This window comes from Drosophila sechellia, chromosome 2R, assembly GCF_004382195.2.
Source record: "Drosophila sechellia strain sech25 chromosome 2R, ASM438219v1, whole genome shotgun sequence".
NCBI classification, from domain to species: domain Eukaryota; kingdom Metazoa; phylum Arthropoda; class Insecta; order Diptera; family Drosophilidae; genus Drosophila; species Drosophila sechellia.
The window spans coordinates 3,213,611-3,236,286 of NC_045950.1; the positions used below are offsets into that span (position 1 = coordinate 3,213,611).

General features: G+C 45.6%; 3 protein-coding genes across 30 annotated transcripts in view; 2 read left to right on the forward strand and 1 right to left on the reverse strand.

Annotated features, from left to right (window-relative positions):
* LOC6607909 (GTP-binding protein Di-Ras2) overlaps window positions 1-15,584 on the forward strand; it is a 30,448-nt gene extending 14,864 nt beyond the window's left edge. Inside the window, exons 3-7 of the mRNA XM_002032627.2 lie at window positions 3,179-3,346; window positions 3,961-4,070; window positions 7,763-7,953; window positions 12,981-13,113; window positions 13,217-15,584. Of these exons, the coding sequence (XP_002032663.1) occupies window positions 3,179-3,346; window positions 3,961-4,070; window positions 7,763-7,953; window positions 12,981-13,113; window positions 13,217-13,292 (678 nt within the window). The 3' untranslated portion in view covers window positions 13,293-15,584. The remainder of the gene's footprint in view (window positions 1-3,178; window positions 3,347-3,960; window positions 4,071-7,762; window positions 7,954-12,980; window positions 13,114-13,216) is intronic.
* A 665-nt stretch (window positions 15,585-16,249) lies between these two features.
* On the forward strand, window positions 16,250-17,861 carry LOC6607910 (putative deoxyribonuclease TATDN1). Its single transcript, XM_002032628.2, has 4 exons — window positions 16,250-16,333; window positions 16,396-16,575; window positions 16,786-17,392; window positions 17,459-17,861. Exons 1-4 carry the CDS (start codon window positions 16,294-16,296, stop codon window positions 17,571-17,573), a joined length of 942 nt encoding a protein of 313 aa, XP_002032664.2. The 5' UTR covers window positions 16,250-16,293; the 3' UTR covers window positions 17,574-17,861.
* Window positions 17,862-18,434: 573 nt separating this feature from the next.
* Window positions 18,435-22,676, reverse strand: part of LOC6607911 (protein MTSS 2) — a 38,188-nt gene continuing 33,946 nt past the window's right edge. For 7 of the 28 annotated variants that reach the window (XM_032717113.1, XM_032717107.1, XM_032717111.1 and 4 more), the window contains 6 exons: window positions 22,002-22,208; window positions 21,450-21,765; window positions 20,307-21,086; window positions 19,590-19,741; window positions 19,393-19,511; window positions 19,127-19,218 (listed from right to left, as the gene is read on the reverse strand). In XM_032717113.1, coding sequence (XP_032573004.1) covers window positions 19,401-19,511; window positions 19,590-19,741; window positions 20,307-21,086; window positions 21,450-21,765; window positions 22,002-22,208 — 1,566 coding nt within the window. In that variant the 3' untranslated portion in view covers window positions 19,127-19,218; window positions 19,393-19,400. Of the gene's footprint in view, window positions 19,219-19,392; window positions 19,512-19,589; window positions 19,742-20,306; window positions 21,766-22,001; window positions 22,209-22,676 lie in introns of all 28 variants that reach the window. The other 21 variants (XM_032717130.1, XM_032717106.1, XM_032717114.1 and 18 more) reach the window with 15 other exon arrangements.

The window sequence follows — 22,676 nt, forward strand, 5'->3', positions numbered from 1 at the left end:
GAGTGGTGGGAGTAAAAGGTTAACTAAGAAATTAGATTTGTTATTCCAAACAATTTAAACCGACTGCAGTGGGACGACTTCATTTACCCAATCACCGTTGTGGTCATCAACTTGCCGGCAATGCCAAAGGTAATGCCGCAAATTAGGCAGAAATCTACTAATTGGATGTCTGGAGAACATCCACAGCACAGGGCACCGCAGGCTTTACGCTCCATATGCAAAGTATTAGGCAGGACACGTGTGCTTCTGGTCTCCTGGCAATTGAGTAGCTCCCTGAAAGCCTATTTGGAGCGTAGTGGAGCAGGCAGGAGTGGTTGGCGGTCTGTGGGGTCGGCGGGTTGAGCCATCTCTGCCAGGGGCAGAACTCGGGATTACATATGTATATTAAAGATGAAAACGCAAATTGAACGAATGAATCTCAACTGGCTTAAATGTACTTACGGCAGTCTTGGCGAATAGTTTCCAGCCCCATCCCTTCACCCCAAACCGAGCGACCGACTGACAAACTGACTGACAGCTTGTGGGCGGAGACTCATTAATCAAATTTGCACACGCTTAAAACAGCGGAAGCAACTTGGAAAATGTGGCCCACTTTCCAGCCCGCTGAGCTACCAGTGCTGCCGGCGGAAGAGTTCCGGACTTGCGTGTCCTATTACGCTACTTAGGAGCGCGAATAATGGGTAATAACTTGTGTCATGCCCGGGGAAGAACGAAGGAGTATACCGGAAACTGATAACTGCTGCGTATTATTTTAATCGGGCCTTTATCTGCTACGGATAACCATATGGGTGTTAATAGCACAGGAGGTGGAGGAGCCTCCGTGGAAGCGGGCATCACAGCTGCCTCCGACGCATCCTTACGACCATGTCATGAAATGGAAAACTTCTGATGGAACATCATTCACTGCTCCGCTGGAGCTGATTATACGCTGTTCAAACTTGTCTTACACCACAAGCACATGTTCGGCGAACAAAAGTTGCTGGGAAAGTTGATTAATAGGTGGGCTGCCTGGCTGCCTGGCTGGCTGGAGCTGATAATTTTCATTATCGGGATTCTAGCTGGCCAGATTGATTCCTGGAGGTGCTTTGGTGACACTGGCTCTCTAGGAGGCGGCGTCGTTGCCAGGCTCTTGTCTTCGATTTAATTAATTTTATTTTAGCGACCGACGGGTGCGCATCCATTACTTAAGCCCGCCCAGATTGAATTCCACTCGGGAGCTGTCACCCGACCCCAAAGTGATTTATTCCCGGCCACCTTGGGTGCAGTGTCCAGACGGTCAAGCGGCCAGGTGGCCAGGTGGCTAGATGCACCCAAATCAGGTTGGCCTGGACCATTGGCCGCTGGGGCTTGCCATCCACGCTCGAGGAGCGCCCACAGCCCGCTGAGACTGATTGCCGGAGCAGCATGTGGCCATCAAACGGGAACATTCTATTGCACTAAACGATTTTTGGTCTTTAAAAGCCATTTCGTGTATGTACGTGGATGTGCAAGTGCGCACAGCAGGACGCATTTGATGCCTTAAACATGGATGGTCGAACAAAGGCGGGCCGGCGAACAAAAGCCGAGCGACCGGGAATGGTGTCAAAAATATAAATTGTGTCATTCTGCAAAGTGTTTTAATAAAGTTTACTCATTTCGGCCAAACAATGCATTACAAATTTGCGTCACAATGGCCCAGGCTGTCAATTGGTGGGCTAAGGACCAAGAGGAGATCACGTCGACAGGGCTAAATGGTTGGATTCGCCTCTGGCTCTTTGGCTTTCTGGCCTCCGCGTGCCATTGACATTCCGGATCGCGTTCGATGCGTATCGCGTACTCCACGCGGCATTATACTGGTAACCAACATAACAGATGCTGACACGGGGATTAGATGGCTTCAACCAGGAGTCACGACCCCATGGCCACCGTCCAGATGGCCAGACAACCGGACACCGCCCATTGGGCGGGGCATTCGTCCTTGTGCTTTCCACGGACATATCGTTTAAAAAGCACTCCATTAAATGTCCTGCGTACAAAGGGCAGTGCCAACAGCAGTGAAAACGACGCCCAAAATAAAAAGGATCCGGACCATGTTTGCCTGTATTTAAAGTACCAGAATTTATTGTCGGATTCACATAAAATGTATATTCCTAGCGCCCACTTCACTATAGCATTTTATGCGTTTAACTACTTCTTTAATACTCCAATAAATATTAAGAAAGAATGTTTTTTTGTCTGAATTTGAATCTGCAAAGATTTACCAAACTTTAGCTTTTAAGCCCTATTTCCATGCCATTAAAACGGTTGAAAAAACTATAACATTTGAGCACTTTGTCGCCACTAACAAAGTTAATAAACGTTGCGCGGCAATATCTTTATACACCAAAAAGAAACTAGAACGGAATATTTTACGGTATGACGAAGTTTATACACCCTACCGCTTCAACTATTTCCTATCACCTTAATAATATAGAAGTACTCCTCTTTTCAAAAGCTTTTCTATCAGTATTCTATTAATATTTTAATCTTTGGTGTAGTAATCATAAATTCAGCAGATAGCTATTATACTGAGCGACTACTTTAGAGTGATTAAAACTATAATACCCTCTGCAAGGGTATAACCATACTTGACAAATTTCCGATAATAACTCTTCGGTCTTTTAGCTGCAGCAACCTTTTGTAACTGACACCTTTGGACCAAGAGACTTCCACATTATTAAAATCAAGCGTTGGAAAATCACTCTTAGTCTCTTAAACTTCATTTAGGTTTTGGGCATCATAGTAAAGAATTGACAACGTATTTAAGCTTCCACAAAAAAAGTCTAAATTATTACAAAAAAACAATTTGTACAGCTTTTCCTATAAGATACATGGTCAAAAGGAGAGCACAGCAAGTAATCAAATAGATTCGTTTAAATATTAATTTATTTCAACTCCATGTTCCTCCAATCTCACAGTGCTGCCTTTAATCAAAGGACCTGCAAAATAAAATTGTAATATCGTGAATGAATTTAATTTTATGGAATACATTTTGTTGTTTAAATTGAACGTCAATGATCTGAAACACGGCGGGTTAAATTAAAAACCGCGAACGCTCCATGCGGACACGGGATCTCATTGATGGCAGTTTACTGCCATCCACGGCTGGTGGTCATCCAAATTTAATTATGCGTAATTTTTCCGCCCTCATCCCTTGCAGGTGGACATCCTGGACACGTCGGGTGACATGCAGTTCCCGGCCATGCGGCGCCTGTCCATCGCAACCGCCCACGCCTTCATGCTCGTCTACGCGGCCACATCCGCGCCCAGCTTCCAGTGTGTGAAGCAGTGCTTCGAGGAGATCCGCGAGCAGCGTGGCGACTTCCAGGTGAGTTGCAGGTGCAGCTGCAGTCCGCACTTGGCACTCAGCACTCCTGCATTTTGCATGTAATCAGCGGCGCCTGAAATGCGGAAGCCTGAAAGGACCCTCGTCCTGCGCCACAATCCGAAAAGCAATTATAAATGTTCCCCTTTGTGGCGGAGGAGTCAAGCCGAGCGGCAGAGGTTTAGGCTTTTTGCTCGGACTCGGCTCTAAAGTTGCACAGTGGGTCAGGGGTCACTTGCCACTTGGTAAGCGGCACAAACTAAAAGACAAATGGCTGAGGAAGTTTCCAATTTAATAAGACATCAGTTCTACATCTGTTCATATTCGTAGTGAGCATTGATCCAGGTAATTTCTTTATCTCCTCTTTAATGAAAGATACTTCGAGTGGTCTTAGTTTCAGATAGGTATTACTGTGCAATTAGGGTTAACAATTCCGTGCCAATGTGCGATAGTTAGCGCTATTGTTTCCGAGGGCTTTCACGGTTTCCGCTTTTCGCCGCCATTGTGCGAACGAGTATCAATTACGGCGCAATACGCTTTGTCCGCATACCGATTTCGGGCGGACAAGGAGGCCTGTGCCGCTCCGAGTGCCACTGCTAATCCTTTTCGCTCCGCAGGACATCCCCATTGTGATCGCCGGGAACAAGTCCGACCTGGCCACCACCCACAGAGAGGTCAAGCTGGAGGAGGTGACCGACTGGGTCTTCTGCGAGCTGCCGCGCTTACGGTAAGTTGGCACTTGCCCACATGAATCTCGCAGGATACGGGCGCCGTAAAATGCGCAACAGCTGCTGCACGCGACAGCAATTAGGGGACAACTGCCAAAAGTTGTGCAACAAAGCCCGAGCCACAAAGCCGCAAAACCGCCAAACAGCTGCAATTTTCATAAGTAACGAAACACAGTGGAATTAAAATGGAGCCATAAATTCGTGCCGCCCCAGAGGAGCTGCAATGGCAGGAGGCAGCCGGCAGCAAATGGCAGCAGCGCAATTAAATTGCTAGAAATGAAATTAAGCGACTGAGAGCGTGACGGCGACATGGAAGGGAGTTGGGCCACCGAAATCAGTTGCATTGTCCACGGAACGGGTGCTGCGCTCATTAAATGCCATTTGTTAGCTGGAAAAGTGTCGGAGCAAGAGTCGCACACTGAAAAAAAATTCTATAAATTGGAGGAAATTGGCCAAAAGATAGTATTAGTTGGATATTCACAGCAGTCACAAGTAGAAAGTAAAGTAGTGAAGAATGATATTATAAATACGTTTTATATTATTATTATCATTTGTTTTGGTACTCCCCTAAACTTATTTTTCTGAGTGCAGCTAGGTGGAAATCGCATCAGGAGGAATAGATCATTTCGCTATTTGCACAAAGGATGTTTCCCCATAATAGCTCCTAATTGGCCATCTTGTGCCGCAAACGGTGATGCTGTCATGTTGGCCATCTATGTACATGCAACCGTTGACGGGGACAACTGGTCGTATGAGTGATACATTGGAGTGGTCTTTGAATACTAAGCAGTGGGGCATTCCATATGCGCATATGCATGGGGTGCATGGGGTCCTTCAACTTGGCTGTTCTAGAACTGTTCGATTGATGCTCTGGGAAGTTGCTGTGGTGGGGCTGTGAGAAGTATGATTAGTAGTGGTGATGATTTGTGTTTCCTTCCGAAACACAATGGGTGAAAACTCTAGAGTTCGTCAGAGGCGAGCAGCAAACCGACATTGTGTTAAATGAATAAACCACAGAAAGTTTCAAATGCATTTGACGAATGAACGCATATAAAGTGCAGAAAGGTGATAGGTGAAGTGTACAAATATTTATATTTATTTGATGTCTGACTCGCATAGAGTTTCGTAGCTGTTTCATTTGTTCAGTTTCAGGACTTTAAAGTTTAAGTTAACGAGTTAAGTTACCCAGTTGCACAGAACTGCTTCTTTTGTCAGCAAAAGTAGACCGCAGACCGAATCGGCGAGTGGTAAACGAGTACAACTGGCCTGATTAAAGTCTTTGTTTGCCACATAACAAATTTTAATGCATTTCTCTCGTGACAACCAGCCGTGAAAGCGCGGCCGCATCCTGGCGATTCGCTGGTGAAAAGGACTCGCTGGCCAGAACATATTTCAGAGGCGCTTTTCGCGAGGTAATTGCTTCCTTAATAAACTGCGGGGCAGGACTCGTAAAAATCACTTGCAATCACATACGTGCCTGCCGCTGGGAGTGGGCCTCCTGGCATAATTCCATGCGAGTGTCCTGCGAAAGTCGCCGGGATGAGCGGCGGCAAAGTGGGGCGTGGCACGCTCGTGTTGCTGTTTAAGCAAGCGTGCGTAAACTTATTTAAAAGCGACCAAAGAGCGCCACGCAGGAGGCGCACTCAACCGCAAAATGGAGATGACAGAGGCCGCAGGACGAAGGATTGGGCAAGTGGGATGGAGACTGAAGGACGCGGGACAAGGGACACGAGACGCAGGACAGTTGGCGTGAGCATTACGTACAAATCTCTGTTGGATTAAACATTCACGCAGATTGATGGTGCGGTTTTGTTCCGGGGGGCGGGAAACACCTTGAACCCATCGCCACAATCTCACACCTAGAGGATTCTCCAGGTTCCCCACTCGCGTGGAGGTGTGTGTGTTTGTGTGGGTGTGTGTGTGTGGTGTTTCCTGGCATCGAGCTGCAATGCAATTTGTTGCTGCCTGTCTGTCTGCGGTTAAACGCTTTAAGAGCATGCCACTCAAGTGCATTTATCTGCCTGAATGGGCACTCCTCCGCATTGTGCTCAGTGTATGCCACACACCGTAGGGATACATTGGGGCAGGTCCTACGTGGGTAAGTGGTTTACTGTGCCGAAGGTGGGACAATGTATTTATTCAACATTTAATTGCAAAGTCATGCGCATTTTCCTGCCGTTTGGCCAGCCAGCGTTAATGCGCAAAATAAACTCACGTGCGATATCAATTTTACTTTGATTTACTGTTATTGCAGCTTACGGCATTAACAATTCGGCCATCTATTTGTTTATTTTGCCAAGTCAGACGTTGTAACTTTAATTAAATGAAGCTGCCTGAAATGCTAAAATATTCTGTGTCACTCTGTCAGCTGTTTCTGTAGCATAAAAAAGGCAAAATTGGAAAAATCCAGCAAAGAAATCCATTTTATGAATATTAATTCAGAACAAGTGTAAATGCAAACTGCAGTTGAATAAAAACCCCTTTCAAATAACATTGGAAACAGCGTTTAAATAAATATACATTTCCAAATTTGTTAGGGTCATCTTGCAACCATTCATATTGATCAAAAAAATTTAATATTTAACGTAACACCACTGCAATAAAATATTAGAAACTATACATAAGAAGTAGTTCAACTATAGCTTTACAAATTCTGATCTAAAAATGAGTAGAAATTGGAAAATTAAATCTTCAGTTATGCCACTTATTACCAAAATCGTAGATACAAGGCAAATATTTTTCCAGAATGGGACTTTCAAGATTATATATTCTAATATAGGTACTAACCTTACTACTACTTAGTGAAAACTATAAATTTAAAGTACAAATTATAAATTTTAATTGCTTCAATACCTTATCTAATTAAAATTTGTTTGCCTGCTTGTAAAATATACATAAATTTTAACGACATTCATAAATTTTTTGCGTGCACATCTGTTTCATTTCAAATAATCAACTAATTAATGAGGAACGGAGTAACTGAAATTAATTAAAGTGATAAGTACATTTTCCACTGAAAATGTGTGAATGCGAAGTACAATCGACAATTCTTTGGAAAAAGGCAACAAAGGGCAATTCTGATGTAAGCCAAACTGGAATATTTGACTAGAAATAAGCCATCCGACGAAAGGCCACAACATTTAAGCTGGAAATCCTCCTGACAGGCGGGCACTGCGTAATCCTGCCATCGCCCGTGTGTTGAACCTCACCTGTCCTCGCCAACATCATCGTCCTCGTCATAGACATAGTCCTTGCTTCATGCTCATCCCATTCCTATCCTCATCCTAGTCTTAACCCTGGTCTCAGTGTTGTGGGGCCAGCGTGGATCGTGGCCGCGTCCTGCAGTGAATCCTTAGTGCCGCACCATTTTGAAGCGAACATGACATGCTTAATTTGGCCATTAGCAACATTTGTTTCGGCCCCCCGGACGGTGGTCCGGATGGATGGGATGGCCCACTTGGTCGTGGCGAGCACAAAAACTCTGTTTCGCATTGAACATGCCACATTGTTGGGCTGGTTTTGTTTGGCTTTTTTGGCTCGGTTTACGGTTTGGATCGTTTTGGGTTTTTTGTGCCGCAATCGCTTTGTTTCGGGCCACCGAAATTCGCTGATGTATGCATTGCGTTTGCGCTATATACCCGGTCGCCCCTGAAATTATGCAACCTTTTTAAACCGCCTTTCCTCCTCGCAGGGCGAAAGTGCTGGAGTGCTCGGCGAAGGAGGACAGCAACGTGACGGACCTCTTCAAGTCCCTGCTCTCCCTGTCCCGCTTCCTGCCCGCCAGCAGTAGTGGGAGCGGGGGCAGCGGGGGCGGCGGCGAGGCGGCGCCCAGCGGTTTCAAGCGGCGTTCATCGGCCTACGTCAGCGCATCGTCCAGTCGCAGTAAGTACTCGCAAATGCTCTCATGTATGCTGACAGACCCAAAAATTGTGAAATTGCTAGTACATATATACAGATGGTAGTGAGGGTAAAGGAAATCCAGCTTACTATTTTAATGTGCCATAAATTCAACATCTTTTAAGAATATATCTCGATAAAACCAAACTTAAATATAGGGACATTTTTTCGATTTTTTTTTATTTATATATGCTCAAAGAGTAACCTTGCTTACACTCAAATGAAGAACTAAATTAAATATTATAGATTTTAATACATAAATAGAAGAATCTTATACAAGACTGATAAAGTCTTAAGAGAGTAAGAGTGTAAGAGTGGGCGTGGCAGTCTCTTGAATCCAATCGTCTCTAGAATCTGCATGCTTAATCTTAACTTTCTAGTTTTTATAGTTTCCAATATCTTTACGTTCATACGGACAAACAAACGAACGGACGGACATGCGGACAAGCGAACGGACAGAATGCCTAGACTTGACTAGTAATTCTGATCAAGAAAATGTACCTTCTACCTGATACATACTCATACTTTTCAACGAATACATCACAATTAAGGGGTATAAATATATAAATATCAAAACGTACTTCTCACAGTTATGATAAAGGATGCCCCGAATTTGTACATGAAATCTAAAAAGCTAGATAAAAATATATGATTTATTGCCTGATTTGCACGGTAGTGAGCGATAGAAATGGTTTTGGTTGCCTTTAACCCGATTAAATCCCTTGAATCGCTCAACAACTCATCCTGGAATGGCGAATTGCCTTGCTATCCATCTTGCCAGAAAATCGAGCACAACACCCAGAGCCCAATCTCTCTATGGATGCACCACTTGATTTGTTGCCATGGCCAGGCAAAATGGAAATGAAAACCAGATGATGCAAACCCTTTGTTGATTGTTTTTGGCGTCGTCGCGGTTGGCCGTAACAGTTTCAAATGTCAATTAAACATTCATATTCGCCGGCTGTGATTGAAAGTCATGCCTGTAACCTGAACAGCTTTATTCGGGGATTTAAGTGCCGCCGTAAGGAGCTTAATTAGTGCGAAATTAAAATGCGAGCGTGCCGCCCATTAATGTAATAATTAAGCCGGTTGCGGGTCGCGGATGTCACTAAGCCGGGCTTATAGCCAATCAATAATTGATGCACATTTATGAATGTATTCACAATTTTAAACAGGAGGGAAGCCCCGCGTACATGGGGCCAATTAATTGGAATTCTTTAAATGCGGCCAGGATAGCTAGGATAACTTTTGGCAATTTGGCTAATTGAATGCAATTAGCATTCCTGCTTCAATTGCCGCCTCCGTCCACTGCCACCGCCTTTGGTCTAATTAATTGTGGGAACTCGGGATCAGGAGTGGAGTAAAACGGGCCGAGACCCTTTCTTCCGACCCAATTGACAAAGACAAACTCTTTTTCATTATTCATCAGACGACAAAGTGAAGGAAGCGCCGCCGAAAAGCAAAGCAAAGCCCGGCAAAAAGCCGTCGCGACGGGGTTAAAGGCTTCATAAGGACGAATTCGCTTTCGGCGAGTCCTTCGCCGCGCGATGTTCAAACGAATTCAATTTGATCAAAATGTTTCCGAGCGAGCACGTGTATTAATTAAACAGCTTGACCTCCTAATTACCCTGTAATGGAATGCTTTATTATCTCATTAAAAACTTAGTTCGCAGCACATGAAAATAGAACACAAAGGCCAAGACAACAGCCAACGGCTCGAGAAGTTACGAATTTTGCCGAGCTCGTCAAAGTATAAATATCTAGTTAATTAATGTTGCCTCGACTGGCGCGGTGCCCAAATAATTAATTTAATTTTTTTTTTTGGGAAAGCAAAAGTTGCGGAATCATTACGGATCCCGCCCAGTCAGCGAGGCCAATATGGTAAGTGATCGCCCTAAAGTCCTTTCGTAAAATTTCACTGCTGTCGCCGTGAGCCATTCAAATGAAGTGCAAAGTTGGTCAACGGCGTATATGAAAGTACTTAACTTCCAACAACTTTAAATTCAAATGGCCGAGGAGCCCATGTCCTGCCACCGAGCCTGCCGAAAAATGCTGTCAAATTCTCGGTCTGGCTCGAACTGTCGATGACAGGCGGACAGGACACGCCGACAATGGCGGTGGTCTCAAGGACGAGGGACGGGCGACAAAGGACGAAGGTCGAGCAGCAGACTGTCTCCGGTAGTTCAGAGGTTGGGGCACTCCGAGGTGGCTCGGTGGCAGCGGTGACACCGACGCCCTGGATGTGCCACCGAAAATAGGTCTAAGCACTTAATCACCGGCAGCTCGAGGGGACCCAAGTCAAGTAATTGCCTTAAAAAGCACAGCGCGACGTATGCAAAGCAAATCGCAGAAATTTCATTTACGACCTTGCCATTTTGCGGCTGAGATTGTGCCACACGTGTTTACGGCTTGCAAGTGGAGAGGTGGGAGGATGGGTGATGGGTGATGTGAGATGGGCAATGGTAAGATGAGACAAAGCCAAAGCTGCAGGCCACATACATGTGCTGCGGCCGGAAAACCCACTTTTCCTCCGCTTCCCACATTGTAGCCGGCTTTTCCACGGCACTCGCGTGGTTTTGGCCCGGCGGTGCTTGCGCCGCAAGCCGTTTTGTTTCAGAGCCACAAACCAGAGCCTAACTCAATTGTGGGTGTTCCCTAACACACATTACATGCTAAACATATTTGAGCCACGTTCGTGGGAGTGTTACCCCTATTCGCAACGAAACAAGGAACAATCACTGTGAGTTGTGCCCATCTTCACGTTCTTCAATTAATTTTAAATTTGTTTAAACTTCCATCTGAAAACAGATTTGATGTTTGGCGACTTGAAATCATTGCAGAACCGCATTGTACAAACAAGCTTATCAATCAAATGAATCACCCACTCTTGAGTAATTATACGCTTAATGACATGCAGCTAGCACTAGCCAGATATCATTGACATCTAAAACTATCCCACTTAAGCAGCACCAAAACTTCAACAATCATAAATAACAATTATGTTAGTGCAGTTTCGGGTGATTTTACAATTGATTGCAATCAAAAACAATTGCGTTTGACTGCAATTGCGCCTGCATTGACAGCAGTTTCTCATTTTACATGGCACCAAATTGTCGGAAAATATACGCGTTTATGTAAAGCACTTTTTTGCCGAACGCTTCAACTTTGTGGTATCAGATGTGGCGCAATTGATGTGGCAAAGGCTTGTTATGCCCGCGCTGGCAGGATAATAAACGCCCTTCGCGGCACTGGTTTGCGTTTTTCTTTCCTGGAATCAGCGCTTTTCCACGGCTCGTCCTGTGTCTTTGTGATGGAACCAGACCAGATCAGAGCAGAGCGGAGCGGTGTAGAAAATAAAACAAATTTAATTTAAATTTGCGTAACACGACGCACGCATCAATTCCCGCCGCATATGCACAATTTATATGCCCGAAACCGAGGCCCACTCCTATTTGTTTTTGTGCCTCGATGGCGGCACTGCTGCTGTGTGCGCGTCCTCGTTTCCGATTCACCCGCAGATCAGAGGGTCCTTGCTCCACAAAATGGGAACGGGAACGGGAACGGGAATGGGAATGTGAATGCCGCCCCAGCGAAGCCGTATTTGTAGTCCTGGCATTTTCGCGCGCTTTCTGTCAGCGGCAGCAATTGTGCCTCTTATGCCACCCATCGCCAACCCCCACTGCCCCTCCCGCAACCAACTTGACGCGCTTGACGCCTTTTTTTGACAACAATGGCGTCGGCGGCCATTTTGTTTGCACTCGACACCGCCGACACCCGAAAAGTATGCAACACTCTGCCGCTGAGTGCCACTGGTGGCTCAATAATGCTGTTTGCACGGATCATTTGGGCTTCGGCGGGCGTAGTTCGCTGCTAAGCTGCAGAGTTTAATAACTAAATTGACTTGGTTCTGGCCTGGCTGTGGCATTCCCTTGGTATTTGTCTTGCGGCTCCTGCCGCACAGCCCCTTGCCCCTTGCCACTTGCCACTTGCTCCGCCAGTTGCCAATTGTTTTCCCATTGTAAGCCCTTCTTTGTTGGCGGCTTTATTGCTCGCCCGGCGGAACAAAAAGGTTTGTTTACCGCCAAGGCAAACATCTGCGCGAACACCTTTGTGCGACTTTAACACTCCGCTTGGCTTGCTTGGCGGCTTAGACTCCTGATTGAGGATTACCGGAAAGTTAATGACTCCATTGACACTGATTTCCCCTACTTAATAGGTTCAACTTTGGAGACAGCTTTTGAGCCACTTAATTGAAAGTGATGTGCAGTCTCTTAAAGTTTATGGCACGAAAAAAATGCTTAAAAATACATTTAGGGAAGTTCAACCAAGTATGCCAACAAGAACCACTTTCTTGGAATTTATATTAACAAGCCATACAATGGAATACAAGTATACTAACTAGTGCCATTAGTTTTTCTTGCTATATGTTTTACCTATTTTCTCTCTTGCCCTGAGATATGATATTCTTGAAAGAAGCTTCTTTCTTCTGAGCCTGAATCCTTGAAGCGCAAACAAACTTCCGCATACCATTTACTACTGCATCCTACTACTTCATTTTCTGGCTGCTCCTTTGAGTCCGCATTCCATATGGGCGGCACATGCATGTCGCACAGATCCGAAGGGAGTCAGAGAAAAGTGAGTGGGATTACCTCTTTTCTTGAGATAACCTTTGACTGTGCAACCGACTGTGAAAAATCCCATTTCCAGCGGTAACTCTGCGATGTGCAACTTGCTCCCCGGCTCTTTGTGTGCGTCGTTCATAAGTTAATTACGTCAGCGACTGCAGCGGATGGCAGGCTGTTGGGATACCGGGATGCTGGGATGTCCGGATGTTCCAGTTGCTCCGGCAACTAGCAACTGGCAACTGGCAAGGACAACATCAGTGGGGCAAATTGGATTTGCGCTGCACTCGCAGCTCCGAAATCGCACAGTCCCTTTGAGTCGGCATACGGCCACCATTAAATGCACTCGTGGATACTAATTAGCCGCACGTTCCCATCTATTTGTTGCAGATAAAAATCGGATGAACAGCCCGGCCCTGGGAGGAGCCGGCGGCAGTGGCGGTGACAAGAAGGGCTCCAGCCTCGTGGACGCCGTGGATGTGGCCACCACCAGTGCGGAGGCCAAGCTGAAGCCGCGTTCCAGGTGAGTGCAACACGCGCCTGCTCATTCGGATGGAGTCCCTGGCCAGATCCGGTTCCCGCCTGTCCGCCCCCCTGCTGACCACTTCCACCTGCTTCCATTCCAGATCGCTCATACGCCGTGCATCACGCAAGACCAAGCAGCAAATCAACAACGCATCCGACGACTGCAACGTGCAGTAAACCATTATTTTGGCCGCCAGCGCCGCGCTTAATTATGTTATTTAGTTATTACGAGCATGTTGCCACAATGTGAATTAATAATGGACGCCAGTTAATTAGCGTGCATAAACAAGTGGCGCCGTATTTATGTTCGGTGCACTGAGCTGATTATTCTGATAAAGCTACCCAGCTCGCAAAAACCACTTGCTCAAGGGCACAAAAATTTCGATGAATTTGGCACTCGGCAAAACATTTTATAGTTTGTAAGCACCAGAGCTTCGAAACGATGCCGTCATGACACTGGCCTCAGTCTATAGATATTTCGTAAGCAACTCTGATTAGGTAAATTTATATTTGATTATGAATAGATTTTCTAGCCTATAAGTCGCGAATCAAATCAAATTTCTTTAACAATACTCATACCTATAGCAAAGGCAAACAATTCTGCGACATTTTAATCCAGTGTCATCGCGGCATAGGAGATAAGGGATTATTCCGACACTGAGCTGACTTGCGAGGCATTGTGCACACAAATCGATTTGAGTTGCGGTCATTAAGGTTGGAAGGGACCAGGTTTATTTAAATTTAAAATTAACTTTTATACGACAAACAATTTCAATTTTCGCAAACTTCAGTAGAGCTCTAGGTGCCCGATTTGAATTTAATTTGGATTTCTCCCACGGGAGAAGGCATTTGAAGACTCGTAGTGCCGTTCTCCTCGAAAGGAGTTCCTTTTGATGGCAAAATAATAGCTCAACGCGACTGAGTTCGAGGTTTTTCGTGGCAGGACTAAGTTAAATGCGTTTTCGACTGGCGGATTGTCATATTGTGACAGGTGGCATAGCCTAAGGTACAATCTAGGATACTAATTTATGAATCTCTATCTGCACCCTTTGCCGACACCATGGTTAATATTTGAACGTTCCGTGTACACATCTATATATTAATGCAGCTCCGATAAGGATGTTTGCTTATATTGGCCTGAGCCGAACTTGCTCCTTTCGAGTCCGCGAATCCGAAAGGAATCGCAAGTTTTGCGGAAGTAAGGCAATTTCGCGGGATTCTCCGCGGCTCCAGCCACGTAAAATAACAAGAACTTTGGCAGAGAGCACCGAGCAAATTAACATGCAAAAAACGTAATTGTAAAATAAATTTGGTGGAGGGGGAGAGAGGAGGAGAGGAGGGTGCCGAGTGCTTATCAAGGATAATACAGGGTGAACTTCTTATGCCAAAACGCCAAAATGCCAAATCAAATAGCCCACAATGCACATCCTGTTCGCAGGAGGCTTGCGGCAGCGAATAATCGGTAAATCTGTTTTTAATACGCAACTTGTATCCTTTGTAACAAGTTACACTTGCATCTGGGTGGGTTGTGCGTGGGTGTGCTCGCCAGTGTGTGATAAGAGAGTCCTTTGTGTTTGTTCACCGGAATGTGCTTAGCAATAAGATTTATTTAAAAGACTACGTTTAGGCGGTACCGAGTACGGCGGAGATATCTAAAGGATCTGTAAATGGATGAAATACGGCATATGCAAAGTGAATTGTGATTAAACCAAATACATCTAGACACACGTGTGTGTGTGGCACTGTGTGCGAGCTGAAAAATGCATGCAAACAATGCACCCAGTGATTGCAGTAATGGATTCCAGCTACTGCAAACACCTGGGCAGGGTCAGAGGCGTCTGAATGCCCCCAAAATCGAATTGAGTATTGTATTCGTCCAAGGAGGATTGTAGTTATACATGCATACTTATGTGCGGCATTATAAACTGCTTACAGAACAGTTACATACGGATACATTTAGTACACATAGTCAGTACCTAAACAAGTTTGTGTGTACAGTTTGGATGTTCGTTTTATAAGTAATACGTTGTTTATACATTGTTACTAGGTGTAGTTATTGACAACAAATCTGCTGACTAGTCGTCGCCACTCGCGTATATCATGAACCAATGGGAACACAAGGGTGCGGAGGCTTCCACCCTATCCGCCCTATCGACGAGGGACCGCGAGATGCTCGATATCTTATCCGACCTACCCGATTTTAAATAAACATATTCGTCTACGTAGTTCGATTGATTGAGCGCACTTACACTTACCTACTCTACTGAATCGAAGGATCGTGGCCCATGGACTACACGTAGTCTAGGCAAACCCAAATTAACTCTCTAAGTGTGCGTATGTGTGTAATGTACTTGTAACTAATTGAATTTCAATTCAAATTGAATTATTGACAATTGTATTAGCCAGTTAAAATAAACCACAATGCGTCCCAGGCATCGGTGTTTGAAAATGTTTGATTCCCCTGCATAATGGATTCCGACTCGTTTCGCATTCCGTTTCCATCGCACCAAGGGACCACGGGACCACGGGATCCGGACTCGGATCCGAATCGCCCTGCCCACCGGCGGCTACCAGCCTGGAAAATGGCACAGTGAGCAGTTTGCACTAAATCAATTAAAACTAGAGCAGCACCGACCGCAGCATCCATTAAAAGTAACTAATGGAATTTCATTCGAATTATATATTGCGATTCCCATAAATTCTGCAATTGCGTAAATGCCGATTGCCGGCTTAAAGCAACCGGGCTGCTGCTGATTTGAAATTTGCATATGCATATGGGCGGTGGGGTGTTGCATGTCGGGATGGGGCATCTGGGGGCTTGCGAGGAGCAAGCCGTTTTGGCGGTCGCGGCAAACAATAAACAGCTTTGCTAATGAGCTTGCATTATGCGCAATTCTGAATGCAATTTACTGTGCCATTGATTTTGCAATAAATTGGCTTAGGCCGTGCGCTCCGCTCGGATCGGAAAATTGCGGGAAACCCCAATTTCCCGCTGGCACGTTTGAGCTTAGAATTATGTTCTTAGAACGGCTTAATGCAAATTTCAAATTCAAATTGCGACGGAAGTGCGGCGCCACCTGGCGGTTACCACGAGCGCGTTCAAACGGCGCCCTCTTGCGGAAATCCCGTGAGCAAAACAGCTGTTTCCAGTCGCTGGTCTTTTTTAGCACATTTATCCATGCTGCGGCGTTGTTTTGGAATGGCCATGAAATATATTGGTAACTTAAGAGAAATAAGCTCCTGCAGCCTCGACTAGCTAACACCTGGCCATGCTCCACAGACATTGGGGCCAACCTGACGGACCCCATGTTCCAGGGCTGCTACGGCGAAACCCAGAAGCACGAGCCCGACCTGCACATCGTCTTGGAGCGCGCGTGGCAACAGGGCCTGCAGAAGATCATCGTCACCGCCGGCTGCCTGAAGGACGTGGATGAGGCACTGGAACTGGCCTCCAAGGATGGTAAGCTGGCATTAAGGATGTTCTCTTTGCACTTTGAGCTATAAATTGCGAATCTCCATTGCGCGTCCCTTTTAATTTCATGATTGAGAATCTTGTGTTTCGTTAGACCTTCTGCTGAATGTCCATTTTTATTTTACTCAACATTCATAGTATTACGAATGTTTTATATCTATTATAAGCTCCCAATTTACAAGTGCTTTTCCTCGACAGAGCGCATCTACACGACAGTGGGCACACATCCCACACGGTGTGAGGAATTCGTATCGGACCCAGAGGGCTACTACGACCAGTTGCGATCCAGTATCAAGGCAAATCGCACCAAGGTGCTGGCCGTTGGGGAATGTGGTCTGGACTACGATCGCTTGCAGTTCTGCGGTCAGGAAACCCAGCGTCTGTACTTCGAGAAGCAGCTAGACCTAGCGGCCGAGTTTAAACTGCCTCTCTTTCTGCACATGAGAAATGCTGCTGAGGATTTCATGAGCATCTTGGAAAGAAATCGCGATAAGATCGAGGAGTGCGGCGGCGGAGTGGTGCACAGCTTTACAGGAACTTTGGAGGAGGCCCAGCGCATCCTAGCCTTCGGTGGTCTTTACATAGGCCTCAATGGGTGCTCCCTGAAGACGGAAGAAAACGCAGAAGTGGTGCGCAAGCTGCCCAACAACAGGATAATGCTAGAAACCGACTGCCCGTGGTGTGGCATACGACCCTCGCATGCAGGACACAAGCACGTGACCACCAAGTTTCCCACCGTCAAGAAGAAAGAGAAATGGACAGCCGAAACCCTAATAGACGGACGCTGTGAGCCTTGTCAAATCAGGTGAATATGGATAATACCTTTCCCCCAAATGTGCAGATAATATTAAAACTTTGTCTTCCGTTTTAGCCAAGTTTTGGAGTCCATTGCTGGAATCAAACAGGAGCCCAAAGAAAAGCTGGCTGCGTTATACTACCAAAACACATTGGACTTGTTCTTCGGCACAGCAGAGAGTAAAGAATAAAACAACATGCATTTACATTCAATGCGTTTACATTTATTTTATTATTGTTTCTCGCGTCTAAATGCAAATGAATTCAAAAATACGCATTACAACTTTGATTTGTTAGGTTACATCGGTTTGGTTTCTTCGATCTGCAGTTAACACAGATCCACTTTTGGATTTAGGATTAACAATTAGATGTGTAAATAATTGTTGCATATGGCTAAGTTTATTAACGTTCGTGATTTCGCACTGCTATGTGGTGAATATAAAATGGATCGCCCAAAAAAATAAATGTATTTCTTTCGACTCGAACTTGTATATTCTCTCTGGAGTCTATTCTAAACTCTAATAGAGTGTCATAGCTTAATTATTGCCACGTTTTTGGTTACGAGTTTGCCAATATTCATCGATTATTGGTGAAGCCTTGAAAAGCCTATATACAAAATATTTTGTAAATATTTAAAAAGTCTATCAACTATAAGTAGTACGCTTGTAGGTATTAAAAGGTTCGAATTCGGGGGATAGGAAATATGTTTACCTTATGGGCATGCTACAATCAGATCTCCGTTGAAGTTAAAGTGTAAAACAACCAAGATCTGAAGCTAAAAAATTGCATTTTGTTATACGTTTGATGAACTGATATGAATACAAATGATATTGATAGTATTTAACATTAAGACGGGATTCACTCGGGATGCATTTAAAATGGCAATAAAAGATTCAGTCCAATGGAAATGATATGATATGAACATGTTCATATAGCACTTCAAGATGGTGCGAAATATTCTGGGGAAGACTGATCTCCAACGTTCCCCTTTCCGCTTGGCAGTAGATAGTTATAGTTCTTAAAAGCAGATCCAATTGCGTTACTTCTTTTTCTTTGTAGATTCTTGTAAAGTTACAGTGGGATACCGAGTATTTTGTTAACGCGTTAACTCTATTTATTCAATACAATGTTTTATGGGTTATATTTGAAATTACGCTCAGACATGGCCCAATTGACTTGCAGTTGACAGTTTACAAAAAAAAAAAATATTACAAAAGTAAAAAATACTCAAAACATGTACGATAAATTCCATTTATTAGGCGTCAGATTAGTTTCGAGTGTTTGTTAAACTCATATTCGTATGTATGTACATAAATAAGCAAGGGAAATTATAAATACAGGAAATACATAAACATAAAATATCTTCAAACAGAAGTTCTCTAAAGATAAATTCGAGTTGCAGATATAAATAAACATACGAGTGCTAACTGTCTTCCATATTGTATTCACTTAACAGCGAAAGCCTTTCGACACATTTTTGGGATACAGGAAATCAAGAAAGGTATTGATTAGTTCGAGTTAAGCTTAATGCTCCTGTTAAATATCGTATATCGAATATATTGTGTATCGTAATCATATGTATTTAAGTTGTATGCTGTGTTTCGAGTTTTCAGTTTCAAACCAAACTCTGCAGAGCCCTGCAATCGAGCAGGCGTCGGGCCTCATGATTATTCATAGATTAATTATAATGGTAATAAATATGCTGCTTCGCTTAGCCTATAGGTTAATTCAATGTATCTTGGGAGCGCTGCGATCGTTGATCTTCTGGTTACGCTTTAAGGTGGCTCCGCGCTTGATTTGATCCATCAGCGATTCGTGACAGATGCGAGGGTCCGGCTGAAAGAGTCCAGAAAGAGCGGATTAGAGGGGCACTTGGCTGGCAAAACCTTAGGTTATCTATCGTTAGATCGGAGAGCAGTTAGTTGGCAGAACGTGGCACTGAGTGGATTAGCTGCCAGCTGGCTTAGTAGGCTTCAAACGAACGAGAACGACTAGGAACGAACAAAATACCTTAGCACTTAGCACTGATCTTCGCAAGTGTCATTGGTGGTTGTGCTGTTGTTGGGATAGGTGGGTGGTCTACGGTATTGCGCACTGGGTCGCGATAGTTTTTGCGGATTTTGATACATCTAATAGCCATGGTGCCATGGACAGAGCATAGAGAGTGTTGGCAATCGGGTGAGTTGCTGTCGAAGTGCACTACTTACCAGGGCCTTGCTGTTGATGAGATTTCGCACGGCAAATGCTCGTCCAGACATTCCCTGCTTCGCCAGCTTCGCGTTGAGATTCTCGAGGAATTCGGCCTTGGTTTTGGCCCGAATACTGCCAGTCTTTTCGATATTTGTGCTTGTGGCATAGTCTATGGATATGCGTTGTCGATACGGGTACCAATTCGGGTGCATAAAAGAAAATGGTAAGCAAACATGATCGATCAATGGTGGTGTGGATGTTGGCTGGCGCAGAAGTGGTTAATATGGTGGTCAATCCAAATGGAAATGCAAAATAAAAGTCAACAATTGTTGGTAAGAGTTCGACTCGATGATGATTGATGATTGGAAAGATTGGAATGAAAGTTCACTGCGGATCGAGCTACGGCGGAAACTGAAATCCCATGTTGACCCGATAGTTTCCAGACGCACTTGACACAATCTCAATCAGGTTAATTGGCAACAATTTCCAAACGAAAACTCAAACTCAAACGAAACAAAAGCAAAAGAACATATGCAGCATGCGCCAAAGGAAAACTTAGAGCTAACATCAAATCAAAATTGTATGGCCTCAATCGAGCGAAATAGAAAATCAGCAAAACAATAATATACAACAATCAGCGCGCTCATTCCTTGCAATAAAATCATACGTAATGAAATCAAACCAACTCAAATCGAATCGAATGGAATCAATTCAAATCCAGCTCGCGCTCTTACTTGGATGATGTGCCTGGGAATGGGCATGGGCATTGTGGTTATAGTAGGCAGCGCCGCCGTTGCTATTGCTCCCGGCATCGCGATAGTAGTGCTGCTGCTGAGCCTGCTGCTGCTGGTGATGGTGGCCGCCACGCGAGGTTGTGGCATAAATGCTGGCCAAGGACCCAGTAACGGGCGAGCCGCACGTGGGCGAGGCCGAGGGCGAGTGAAACTTGACGGCCGTTGTCTGTATGAATGGATTCGTGGAGACGAATATCTTTTGCTGCACACTTGAGTGGCGTGAAGGAATGGGCGGCTGGCGTTGCTGGTGTTGTTGGTGTTGCTGGTGCTGCTGTTGTTGCTGATGCTGATGCTGCTGCTGCAGCTGATGTTGCTGGTGTTGCTGCTGCTCCGCCAAGTGCTGCTGCTGTGCAGCTCTAAGCTTCTGCTGGGGCAGCGGCAACTGCGGACGCTGACCTAAGTGTCCAGTGCCGTTGCCAATGCCCATGCCTGCCGGCTGTTGATACTGCTGCTGCTGCAACCGCTGCTGCTGCTGCTGCATCATATTCTTGGGCAGCGTGGCCGTGGACGAGGCTGCTGCATAGGCGCTCGAGTGAGACGCGTTCTGGCCAGTGGGCGGACGGGCCATCTTCTTTGGCATCGTGGCCGATGCACCGGCGGCGTAAATGGGCGGCGGTGGGGGATCCTCCAGAGGAGGCGGACAGGTGTAGTGCTGCTGCTGCGGCGGCTGGTGGTGCTGATGGGAATGAGTCTGTCTCATGTTCGGCGATTGCGCAGCTGCTGGATTTTTGGTAAACGAACTTGAATAGATGGCCATGTCTTTGCTGTTAGCAACTGCTGCATTCGGCGGCTGAGGTGGCTGATAATGCGAATTGGCCGAGCCAGGAGCCGCTGCCGTTGTCGGTGGGGATGCGGATGCGGATGAAGAGTTCGAGAATGAGCTGACTTTGGAGAGCAACGATGATGTGGATGAAGACAGGGGAAAGTGCGGTAATGCATTGAAAGAGGTGGTCGGTGTTAGAATGGACGGTTTAGTGCTGCTGTTGGCCGCATGAGCCGATGACATTGCTGATGATGAGGTGCCGAAACTAGCGTAAATTCTATGCTGTTGCTGGTGCTGCAGCTGGATTTGTTCAGATTTACCGTCATAGTGTTGCTGCTGTTGCGGCTGCGACATGGACAGGCCACTCCGCATGTAGATCGACTCTCCTCCGGGCGCCTGCTGGTTGCCGTAGATCCCCTCGACGTGCTGCTGCTGCTGTTTGCCGCTGAGTCGTGCATTGAGCTGTGCAATTAGGTTCGGATTCGCCTTTGGCTGTGTCGGTGGCAGTGGGTGAGCATGTCCGTTGGGACTGGGGCTGCTGGTGCGGAAGCTGGACATGCTGTTGAGCAGTTTGGGCTGGGCGTATATGCCGCCGCCACCTCCTCCGCCCGCGGCTGGTGATGAGGTGCGGAACGTCTGGTCGTGAATGTGTGTCAGTGATGGTGTGGTTGTGGCATGAGAGAAACGAGAGGAAGACGGGCACAAATTAAAAGTTAGCCAAAGCACGACCAAAGCTAAGCACTAGAGTAATCTATGACTATGGCATTACAACTAAGCTGGAAGGAGGGCAGTCGTGTTAGGCCAGAGAGGCGCTCCCAAAGACGGTTGTTAGTCTTGGTTAGTAGCCCGCGAGATATCCGCTGGTCACTTACGGCATCGACTTGGTAGACAGGCGGTGGCTGTGGCTGATGCAGATGCAGATGCTGATGTTGCTGCTGGTGGGTAAAGCGTTGCTGGTTGGCCATCTGCTGACCGCCGGGCTGTTGGCCGCTGGCCAAGGCCTGGGCATAGGCGTGCAGATCCAAGTAAGAGTCGTAGTATACGGTCAGGTCCTCATTGAGGGGGGAGTTGTGCGCAGACTACGTGGGGGATTGGGGTTTCGGTTTGTGTGTGGTAGTGGTGAAGCAAACGTAAGTTGAAATAAAATGAAATCATAAGTTATAGAAGAAGATGACTAAATTTGAAGGTGGCTCTAGACTCGTGCACTAGTTAGACCCAATGAATTTAACCTAACTCTCACGGCTAACTATAGTATACTGGCTTTTTTTGGGGAGTAAATGTCGAGTCTCCCAATTCGTATTTCTATGCCCAATGAGCTCAAAGTATAGCTACATTTATACAATTTGGCACGTAATATTTTATCACCTCCAAGATATTGAACAGAAGAAAATGACAAATAGTGCTGGCACTAGAAAATGTATGGAACAAGGCTTTAAAGGCATTAAAAATCTATTGTTTTAACTTGGGCAAAGCAACTAGAATCCCACAGTTTACGATTAGTGATAAGCAAATGGATACTGTGAAACTCAAGACTTCTATAGATCATT